The sequence below is a fragment of the Strix uralensis genome, chromosome 19 (genome assembly GCF_047716275.1).
Source record: "Strix uralensis isolate ZFMK-TIS-50842 chromosome 19, bStrUra1, whole genome shotgun sequence".
Lineage (NCBI taxonomy): Eukaryota > Metazoa > Chordata > Aves > Strigiformes > Strigidae > Strix > Strix uralensis.
In genome coordinates, this window is record NC_133990.1 from 6,179,720 (window position 1) to 6,190,360 (window position 10,641).

The 10,641-nt window shown below is 54.0% G+C and overlaps 1 protein-coding gene across 1 annotated transcript; it reads right to left on the reverse strand.

Moving 5' to 3' along the window:
• Positions 1-721: 721 nt before the first annotated feature.
• Positions 722-10,604, reverse strand: LOC141952065 (uncharacterized). The gene is made up of 9 exons (XM_074889089.1): positions 10,506-10,604; positions 10,147-10,285; positions 8,768-8,967; positions 7,925-8,061; positions 7,170-7,298; positions 5,469-5,532; positions 3,916-4,011; positions 2,922-3,198; positions 722-2,056 (listed from the first exon to the last, which is right to left on the reverse strand). The coding sequence occupies exons 1-9, from the start codon at positions 10,602-10,604 to the stop codon at positions 1,911-1,913; spliced, it is 1,287 nt and encodes a 428-aa protein (XP_074745190.1). The 3' UTR covers positions 722-1,910.
• Between the last annotated feature and the right edge of the window lie 37 nt (positions 10,605-10,641).

A 10,641-nucleotide genomic window follows, 5' to 3' on the forward strand; every position in this document is an offset into this window, starting at 1 on the left:
TGTTTTAATACATTAGCCAGTCCTGCTCGCCCTTTACAAGGAAATAGTCTGCGAGGAGGTCAGGCCGGGTTGCTAACGCAGGGCTTTGCATTGCCAGGCGTCTCGTGCGTCCTGTGCATCTCTGGGCAGAGAGGTGAAACAGCCTCTTGGGAGGGCAGAGGGGCTGCTGTGGGAAGCTTTCACAGAATCACAGAATCGTCTAGGTTGGAAAGGACCTTGAAGATCATCCAGTCCAACCATCAATCCAACATTAACAGTTCCCAACTCCACCAGATCCCTCAGCGCTGGGTCAACCCGACTCTTCAACCCCTCCAGGGATGGGGACTCCACCACCTCCCTGGGCAGCCCATTCCAACGCCCCACAACCCCTTCTGCAAAGAAATCCTTCCTAATATCTAGTCTAAACCTTCCGTGGTGCAACTTGAGGCCATTCCCTCTTGTCCTGGCGCTGGTTCCTTGGCTCAAGAGACTCATCCCCCCTCTCTGCACCCTCCTTTCAGGGAGTTGTACAGGGCCAGGAGGTCTCCCCTCAGCCTCCTCTTCTCCACACTAAACCCCCCCAGTTCCCTCAGCCGCTCCCCATCAGACCTGTGCTCCAGACCCTGCACCAGCTCCGTTGCCCTTCTCTGGACACGCTCGAGTCATTCAATGGCCTTTTTGTCCTTTTCAGCCGGACAGAAGCCCAGTACGTGATCACGGGAGGAAAGAAATACCGAGGACACCCTAGCAGAGCTTTTTAATTGAAGGGAAGGGGTAATTCTGTGGTGTTGTTTCATGTGAGCTCCGTGGGCGAAAGCCAGGCGCGGGGGCACGGAGGGCTGCGTCTCACCTCCACGTCCTCCCTGGGTGCCCTTTGAAGGCTACAAGCTGTTCCTAGGTCTGCTGCATGACTGACACTGTGTGAGCTTGCTGCCATCGCCGGCTCCTGCCTGCGTCCTGCTGCCATCACTGGAAGCAACGAGGCAACCATACCTCCTGCTCTGAACAGCTCGGAAAGGGGGATATATGAAAGGTAAAACCACAAGTGGAAAGTATATTTGGATGTGGGAGATGTTCTCATCCTGCAGCCAGAATGATATCTCTATGGTCTACAGCCCTCCTGCGAGGGTTGCCTTGTCTGACCGAGCTACACGTACACGTTCACATTTTGTGTTTTAAAATGTCACGTCTCCCGTTGTCCTGACCCCAGGTAGTCAGGGCACGTTGGTTAAGGCTCATATGTATTCACTGCTCGCGGTCTTACATCATCAGCCCTTTGCAGCGAATATAGATCTCCAATTTAATACAAAAATGACAAGGCAGGTGCACAGCTGGGGGGTTCTCGTTGGCTGCCGGTGTATAAACACCAGGTGGGACTTTGCTGACACTGATCAGCAGTTTCAGCCATGGACAAAAAGTGTCTCGCGCTGTGCTGGACGGTGATCAGTGTGTGATCCCAGGGGAGTCACGGTAACCCGCAGAGGCTACAAAATTCTGCACTGAAGGGTGGTGCTGGGCTTGGGACCACCGGCAAGCGGGGCCTGAGAGTGTTTCTGGTGAGCTTTGTACCTCGGTGTTGGGTTTTGCCTAATTTCTATAAAATCTGCCTGTGCTGTGGTACCACTGGTTTGCTGTTGAGCCCCAAGCTGCAAACAGGCCAGGGAGGTGTGAGAAACACCGGAGTGGCTCACCTCCCCTCCAGCATCCTAAACTGGGACAGACTGGGTGGAGCAGGCTGGGTCTAAACTGCAGGAGGGGACCTCAAATGTCCCCGAAGGCAGCGCCCGCAGTCCCGTTCCTGGCGCCGCATTGCCCCTCTCTCCACACCGCCACCACGGCTGACCGTGGAGGGGAGGATGGCGAGTGGAGGTGCTCTGCACTGCCAGCTGACACCGCAGCAGTGGTCTGGGAGGGGCTGTCCCCCACGGCACCTAGGCGTTCTGAAAGCCCCACACTTCCAAGAGCTGCACCTTGAAGTTCTCCTGGCAGAGCGGAGGATTGTCGAAGGTCTCGCAGTGCTCCGTGCGCCCCCAGAGCAGGTTGGCGTCGAGGGACAGAGCTTGGCCTCCCCCTCCACCTGCAAAAGCAAGCGAGACGGTTGGGATTTGCTCGCCCCACCTCGCTGCTCAGGCAGGCCCAGCCACGGAGGTCTCTCAGGATTGTGCTCATCTCTCTGCTTTCCTTCCTTTGGCCACAGCGCAGAGCTGGGCTGGGGCTGCCCTGAGCTGCCTTCCCTGCTAATCGGGATGTCAGCGCGGAGGCAGAGCCCCTGGAGAGCTCTCTGCAGGGCAGCTGGCACACGGCAGCCAGCGCGAGAGGTTGCCCTGGCAGCACAAACTGAATTATTAAACTGCTTAGAGAGCTGGAGAACAAGGAAAAGCTCCTTGCATACCCGCAGCCAGGCTTGCCCTCAACCTGCTCCCGAGTGCTGAAAGGCAGGCAGAGGCTGTGCTGCAGGCATTCCTGAACCCTCCCCGGCAGTGGTGGGGCACAAAGATTCAACCCTGTGCCCAAGCCTGACCGGGCAGACGGCAGCGTGGGCAGGCAGCTGGCATGTCTGCTCCGAGGGACCGTGCCCGGCCCTTCCTCGGGCTGATCCCACCTGCTGCTCCTCCGCATCCCTCACAGAGCAGAGGGAAGGACTGGGAAAGGACACGCCAGCCCCAAGGGTGCAAACCTCGCCAGGAGGTTTTGGTCTGTGGTGCTCCCCCTCGGCTGGAAGAGCCCCTCCGGGGCGCTCAGAAGAAGCATCCTTGCCTTTGTGCAGTTTTGCACTCTCCTGCTTATTTGAGGAAGAGGGGGCTGACTTCATCTCCCAGACTTTAAATTTATATCGTAAACCAGGAGGTCTTTGCCTCTACAGAATTATAATCTGGAGTAGAGCCCCTTCCAGCCGAAGCAGGGACGTGTTGGTGGGTGGGTGCCCACCATTCAGTAATTACCGATAACGATCCCTTCCCGTGACCCAGACATGAACATGGAGGCTGTTTTGGAAGGCAGAAGGAAATGCCTGATGGCCAGAAACGGGGAGAGACGGCCTTTCCTCTGCGGTGTGGGCACGGTGAGACGGTTCAAGCTGGTGCTGCGGCCCTCCGGGGAGGAGCTGAGGACGGATGCGGGAGAGGGGGAAGGCGACCGCTGCCGTGAGCGTGGCACGGCTTTGGCCAGTTCTGGCTTCTTGATGAACACCCACTCATACCTCTCTGTCTCGGGGCGCACCTGGAAAGCAGGAGACACGTGGTGAGCTCTGTCCTTTGGGACATCTCTCCATCACTGGGGGAAGACGGTCCTGCCTGGCCAGGCAGGTTGGGGGCCAAATGCTGTGTGCTAGGTCTGCACTTGGGGCAGGGAAGGGACAAGGTGTCTTGGCAGTGCCAGGGCTGTTCTGGAGGAGTCTGTGACTGAGAAGTTGGTTTTGTCTTTGCCAGGCGCTGCTGGAGACAGGCAGACGTGCTCGGCCCGCATTGCCGGGTGGGTGCTGGATGGATGCTGGTGGGATACTGGATGGATGCTGGACTTTGCCCCCAGAATCTCTTGGACCAACTGGGCCTGCTCCCTCTGCAGGGACGCTGGGGCTGATTTGGGAACGCTCCATCCAGGAGCTGCCCTGAGCACACAGGGCAGAAACCCGCCCCGCCACACGTGCTGCCCCGCTGTCGTCCTGGGAGGATGCTCCAAGACCCACCCGTGGTTACTGCACATTGCCTTGGGGGCTCGGGGCAAGCCGGCTCACCCAAGGCAGGAGTATTTTCTGTGTTTGCTCTGATCCAGCACAGCAATTTCTGTGTTGCTGCCTCCAGCCAGAGCCAAAGGGCAGCAGTGGGATTGTGGTAAGGAAGCAGCTCAGTGCCACCATGCCCTGAGTTGTCAGAGGGGCAAAGGAAAAAGTAATTAACAAACTCATAAGCGTAAACCCAGAAATAAAATGTGACTTACGGTGAACACAAAGCACTCCCCTGTCCCGAAAAAGCCCGATGTTGCCCCGCTCTTTTTCCTTTCACTCCAGTCAGAGGAGAGAAACGCCCCACACACCTTTGGGAGAGAGCACAGGGAGCCATCAGCAGGGCAGACGCCTGGGGCCAGAGCAGGGCCCAGAACCACCGGCCATCGCGTGTGCGTGCAGGAGGGCAAAGGATCTGTGAGGTCCCCTGGGGGAATCGGAGCCAGATTCTGCTACACCCGCTAAATCCTGCACTGACAAGTCCCTGGTGCTATGGATGTGAGTCCGCTCAGCTTCAGTGCCTAAGGGGGGGCTCTGGGACATTTTGGGGGGTTGCTCTTTTGCAGCAGAGGTGATTGCAGTGAGCTACGTGCTGGTTGATTGAGCAGAGCCGGTTCGGCTGTGCTGGTGTGTTCCCTGGCCCGGGCTCCGAAGTAGGAGCTGTGCCTCCCACCCCCCAGCCCAGTCCGGCTCCTGGCAAAGGAAAGGAATAACTGCGTGGCTCAAAGTGTGTGAACAGTATTGCAACACGCTGTGGACGGGGGTCTAGGAGTCCCTTGTCCTCGGCTGGCCCCCAGATGGTGGCAAGGTGGTTGCCTGTTTTATGAGTCTTTAGAGAAAACGTGTTTTAAAATGGCAAGGACTCAGGTAACACTATTTTTTTTACCTACAAGGCTTTTAACCAGTCCCAGGGGTCCACACAGTCAGGCTGACTCTGGTGTGGATGTCCTTGGCTTGACTGTGGCTGCAGGGGACCTACTGAGAGGTGGGAACTCGTGCCCGTCCTTGGTACTAGCTAAGGAATAGAATGAGCTAAAATGTGTAGGAAACAAGGTTTTATAAGTCACCTTCTCTTGTCTGCGCAAGGCCCTAGGGGGTGGCAGGGTGTTTATCTCTGCATCACGCTGAAGTGTCAGGCTCGGGAAACCAGGACTGGTAGGTCAATAAATCTTTGGGATGCCTGAACAATTTGCAGAACTTGCCTCTGCTGTTTGATGAAGAATGAGGGATAAAATATGGGTTTATGAGCCATGCTCAGAGTCCCTGGGAAGAGGCCTGGCTCGGGGTTTTTTGCAGTTATTTCACGACTTTCAAGTATCGTAGAATCTGTCCTTATTTCTCCTCCATTTCCCTTGTGTGGCTGCTCTTGCAATTAGAGAGAGATACTTGTATTTAGTGCATTGAAAGCAAGTCCTGGCTCAGGCAAAGCATCTGCTGGCTTCAGGAAAGTCTGCTTAGCAAGGACTTCATGATTTAGTCTGTAGTTGCAATGAAAGAGTATCGCTCGTGGCCTCCCTCCATCTCACTGACTCCTCCCCTCTTCCCCCCCAGCAGCACGCTTTAGACCAGCCTGTGACTAAGGTGGCTCTTCGTGCCAGGGGGTGCAGTTTGTCCTCTCCTGGGAGCTGGGACAGACCCTGGAGCAGGGCAGGAGAGAGACCACTCATCCCCGTGGCTGCTCCAAGAAGTACCGGTGGGGTCAATCACCCTGTCCCCTTCCCGACGTGGGCACCAGTGCAGCCCACTTCTCTGCCTGGGAAATACTTACCTCCCCCTCTGTTGTTTTGATGAGCAGCACCGTCGGTTCGTAGCCTTCACAACATGCGTAAAACCTGCAGAGATGAAGAAGGAGGCTGAGTCGGTGGGGGTTTGAGACCCAGGAGCAGAATGCCACGCAGCGAGCCCGGGCGTGCGGAGAGCACGAGGCTGTAAAGGACGGTGGTGGCTCTTCTCAGCCTGTCGCTGTGCTGGCAGCTGGCCCGAGGGAGCTCGTGGAAGGACAGCAGCAGAAACTCATAATCATGTAGCTCGACCAGCTTCAGTGTTTGTGCAGGAACAGAGGGAGTTGGCTTATGTGACTTCTCGAGTCATCATTTTTGCTTGGTGAAGCAGGTAATAGCTCAGATTAATCCAAGCACTAAATCCCCCCACCCTACCCTCAGGCACCAGGCTGGGGGGGATGCTTCCTGGGGGGACTTTACCAAACGAGTTTGCTTTTAATCCGAATGTGTTTCGTAATCTGGGCTCTGCACCACATTGCTGCCTTGGAAAGGTGCAGGGTTGTGCTTCCCATAAAAGTTTGTGGGTTTTCTGCAGTCCGTAGAGAGTTTATTGGTTTAGCCAAATCATTTGGCTGAAACTTACCTTAACACACATGATCACTCTTCTCAGGTGCCCTGTCTGGCATTCGGTCGGGTGGATTCTCCTATCTGCTAAATCCAGTTCCCATTCTCGAATGGTCCCACTATAAGAATGAATATAGTGGGATCAGCTCCATATATGCAGAAACATCCAAGTTTTTTCACTACTAGAAGAATTAAAAAAGCCTTTACAAGGCTACATTATTCTGAAATTTTAATAAGAAGGAAAAGAACAGTATCAGAGAGGCCAGAAGCAAGTCTCAGTTACTGTAAGAGACAGTGGAAAAGACATTTTCAGGTAAATCAAAAATCTTAAAGGTTCATCAAAAACATATACAAGGATTATGGAGGAGTATGTAACAACCTTGACACTTCATTTCCACATACTGTGGAAATCTTAGTTGCTACAGTGGGAAATGAACAGTAGAGGACACTTTCAACTGTTTTCTATCAGAATTTAATTGACAACATAGGAGCCAATATAAAATCTTTACACACAGCTGCCCTTACATTTAACAAAGTGCTAAAATTGCAAAGACCGGCACTCATAAGTGCAACTGCAGCAAAGAGCATCGGAAGCCTTCCCTGATTTAAAGAGAGGTGCAGGTCCTGAACACATTTACACGTCAGGCTAAATATACGGGGGCTGTCTCAAATCCATGCAAAATGTGACTTTTTGTACCCACTTTTGTTACAAGCCAGTGACCAATTGTACATCACTTCTGGTGAGGATAGGAGATGATCCAACAACCTGCAAGATATCATTGTTTCTACATTAATTAACCATTGTTCAGAGCCACTCATTGACTGCTTTTCTTGTGTAAACACTGGCAACTAAATATTTCAAACACTGCATGGGGAATGCTGAGTACAAAATCCTGCTATCAGGAACAGAAGTGACGCACGTGGATCCTTGTGTGCTGCTTTGAAAGCATATTGTTATATGTAGAACAAGCAGAAATGCCTTAAAGGGACAAGCTGATGGATATTCGTGGGTCCATTCAGAGCAAAAAGAAAAAACACAAGCACACAGTTGCTTAAGTTTCCTTGTATTTGAGTAAAGACTCTTTGTAAAAGGAAATAGGTCTTTCATCTAAATAAAGCCTTACTTTCCAGCGGTAATAAACATCCCATCTCTGCGGCTGGAGCACACCACGATGGTCGCATTCCCCGTGCTGCCTCCCGAGGCAGGGCTCCTGCAGACAGCCTCTCTCTTATCAACGTGCCACACAACCACGCTGCAGGAGAAGGAGGGGCTTTAAACAGTGTCACTTTTTGATATTACTCAAAAACAAAAGCAAGACGAAACTTATTTTCCAGCAGTCTGTTCCCACCAGGATACACATAAAAGTCACTTTGTAGAGATTTCACCCAAGAAAAGCTTATCACAAATGTGTGGAATTGCAGTTTACATCCCCTGCTCCTAAAGCAAGGGTGTGTGTATTTCTTAGATCCCTTCTGCTGAGCAAGACTCAAATCACGTCTTAGGCCATGCATAAAATCTGATTTAAAATAACCTTTTATTCCACTCTTACTTGTCTGTGTGTCAAAGCAAGCCCTCAGTGAAATTTATACTTTGTCAGGGCAGTGCATTAAGCCACACAACTGCGCAGGCTTCGTGGGGTTTCTGGGTGATGACACCAGCTTAAGAATTAGCTGCTGCCTTCATCCTTCCCCATGCCCTGTGCCCTGCCCACGGTCCCCACCCGGCTTCCATCAGACAGAGCGGGATGGCTGAGGAGAGACGTCCAGCAGGAGCAAGGGTCAGACTGCCAGAAGAGGGAGGAGCGAGTAGTCCCTAAGCCCATTCTTCAAAGCCCTACACCTTGTTGGAAATCGTGTGGCCAGAAGCAGAAATCGTTACCTGCCATCATCCTGGCCTCCCAGTGACAGGAGATAAAGGCTGTTTGCAGAGAACGCTAGTCCTTCAATTTTACCCTCGTGAAGTGACAGCCGAGCAAGTAACTCCCTCCTCTGGAAATCCCACAGAATGATGTCTGCCTGAGGTGCAAAGCAGAGGGGTCAAAGCCAGAGCATTAGGTATAACACACAGGATTAGGTATAAAAACTTTCTCTGGCAGGAAAGCTGTTAGAAGGAGCCCAGCCTGAGGTTAGCTTCTATCCAGCCCAGCGCTCCACTGACACAAAACAGCTTCAAATCAGGTGCTGTAAGAAGCATTATTCCAGCTTACTGCTTGAATAGCTTTACTTCATTTCAGAATCAAAATTTACCCTGAAACCACTAATACTTGATTCCTTCCAGATGTCTCAGGGTCTTTTCAAATAGGCAAAAATTAAACCATAAAGAACTTCAGAGGTCTAAAAATGCAGGGAAGTACCTGTCAAGGGCTTTTGAAAGTGCTAGGCAGCTCTGGAACTCAGGTACCACTTTAAATGCACCATCTATTAATTAATGTATAATGAGATTTAGGCTGCCACATGCACACACTTCGGATAAAAAGGACCATAATTAAGAGACTGCTCAATCTAGTTATCCCAGTCTTAGGAAGAAGGCATAATACTTTACAAAAACATAAAGGCACATCCAGCAATGGACTAGCCACAGTTTCCCATTTTCTGCAACATCCTCCCTCTTTTGTTGTTTTCCAACAAAAGAAAAAATAAACAAAAGGTGTTCCCACCACTGGCAAGCCAACTCCAATTTCTTTGGTCAATATTATGCAGTTAAAAATAGAGCATTATCCACCTTGAAGCCCATGGAAGTGACTTGTCCAGAAGCAACGTACAGCCCATTCCTGGACACGACGACGCAGGAGACATTATTGGTGTGACCACGCAAGAACGTCTGCTTCTTACTGTCCAGCTCTTGAATAACCACAGTACATCCCAGGGGATAGAGAATGTGCTCCTTATCGGGGTGGCAGGTCAGGCCACAGGGTACATGCCCTGCAAGAGAAAGGAGTGAAAGATCTGCTGGTTTTAAGGCTTCTGGGGGCTGCAGGCAAACTCTCTTCCTCTGCCTGAAGCACGCAGTCCCCAGAGCAGGCTGACCTCTCCCCAACACCTCCTTGCCGATGGCCTCGCTTATCGCACTCCCTAAGGGGAAGTCGTTTGTTCCCCAAGGTTTATCTCACAAGGAGAGCAAAACCAAGAGCTTTCCAGTTCCCCCCAAAACCCTTCAACAGAACAACCCTGTGCAAAACTCCAGGGTCACCTTTACACGTTTTGGACCGCGCTGTGCTTCCTACAGCTACCGGATTTCACTGGCCCGGAGGTCTGAGCCCTTCAGCACAGAGGGTTCTCCAGCAGCACCTGCTGATTTATGGGGGCCACATCACCAGTCCACGTTGCCATGACCTGCCTCAAAATAGCTGCAAAGCCACAAATTTCCCAAGAAGGCAGTTGGCTGGAGAAACCCTGGTGCCTAGCCCCCATCCCTGGGTCACAGGAGTGTTTACGACAGCATTTTATGCAACGAGTTGGTTTTATTTTGAAATTAAACTCTTCTCATTCTAGTAAGCTGGGTAATTACAAAAAAAAAATTAAAAATCCTACTATTCCATCAAACTTTTCCTGCTCTTAACTTTGCATCTGTCTCTCAAGATGTCGGGCAAGGGGAGAACGAGGAGGCGGCGAGGGGGGCAGAAGGGACCCTGCGCACCCCCAGCTCCTGGCCCACCCCACAGTACCACGGCCCCAGCCGAGACCCATAGCTGCCCCACAGCTGCCCCCATGGTGCCCTGCCCTCCCCTCAGCCTGTCTGCTGGCACCCCGTGACCCACAGCTGACCCACAGCGCCCTCAGACCCCACTCCCACATCTCCACGATGCCCCAGACACCCCATCTGCCCCTGTGGTGCCTCAGCCCCCCTCGGTTGCCCCTGTGGTGCCCCAGACCCCCTCAGTTGCCCTCTATGGTGCCCCAGACCCCTTCAGTTGCCCTTTCTCTGGTGCGCTAGACCCCCCAGCTGTCCCTGTGGTGCCCCAGACCCCCTCAGTTGCCCCCCTGGTGCCCCAGCCCCCCTCAGTTGCCCCCCCCCCCGGTGCCCCTGACCCCCTCAATTGCCCTCAGTAGTGCCCCAGCCCCCCCTCAGTTGCCCCCCGGTGCCCCTGCCCCCCGCACTACCGTTGAAACCGATGGCCGCCCGCAGCTCGAGCTGCCCCACTTCTGCTACCGCCGCCGCCGCCATCTCCCCGCTCTGGGCACGCGGCGCCAGCGGCAACCACGCCCACGGCCGGCAGGGGGCGGTGGCGGGCGCCGGGCCCTGAGGCGGGCCCGGGCCGCTGCCGCGTGGGCCGGAGCGGGAAAGGCCCCGCCGGAGGGGTCCGCGCCGGGCCTGGCGCCTGCCCTCGGGGGCGCTGGGGGCGCTGCGGGCTCGGCTGCCCGGGGCGGCGGGGAGGGGGCTCGGCCGCCGCCCGACGGGGCTGGGCCGGGGCGGCGGCGGCGGGTGGTGCTGCCCTTCACCCCGCTCCCGGCGGCCTCACCGGGGCCGCTGCGACCCTCAGAGCAGCGCTTGGGTCTCTGCTGGCCCCGCTGCGGGCGAGTGATGGCAGGACACGGATGCAGATCTCTTTATATCCCATTATACGTCCCCTCCGCTTCCCCTGCGTGGTTTTGGTT

Excerpts from the sequence above, each read along its gene's own strand:
- LOC141952065 (XM_074889089.1), bottom strand. The coding sequence starts at position 10,604 with ATGGGATATAAAGAGATCTGCATCCGTGTCCTGCCATCACTCGCCCGC. Across the intron at positions 8,968-10,146 it reads GGCGGCCATCGGTTTCAACG|GGCATGTACCCTGTGGCCTG; the intron begins GTAGTGCGGGGG and ends TTTCTCTTGCAG. Across the intron at positions 2,057-2,921 it reads ACGGGAAGGGATCGTTATCG|GTGGAGGGGGAGGCCAAGCT; the intron begins GTAATTACTGAA and ends TTGCTTTTGCAG.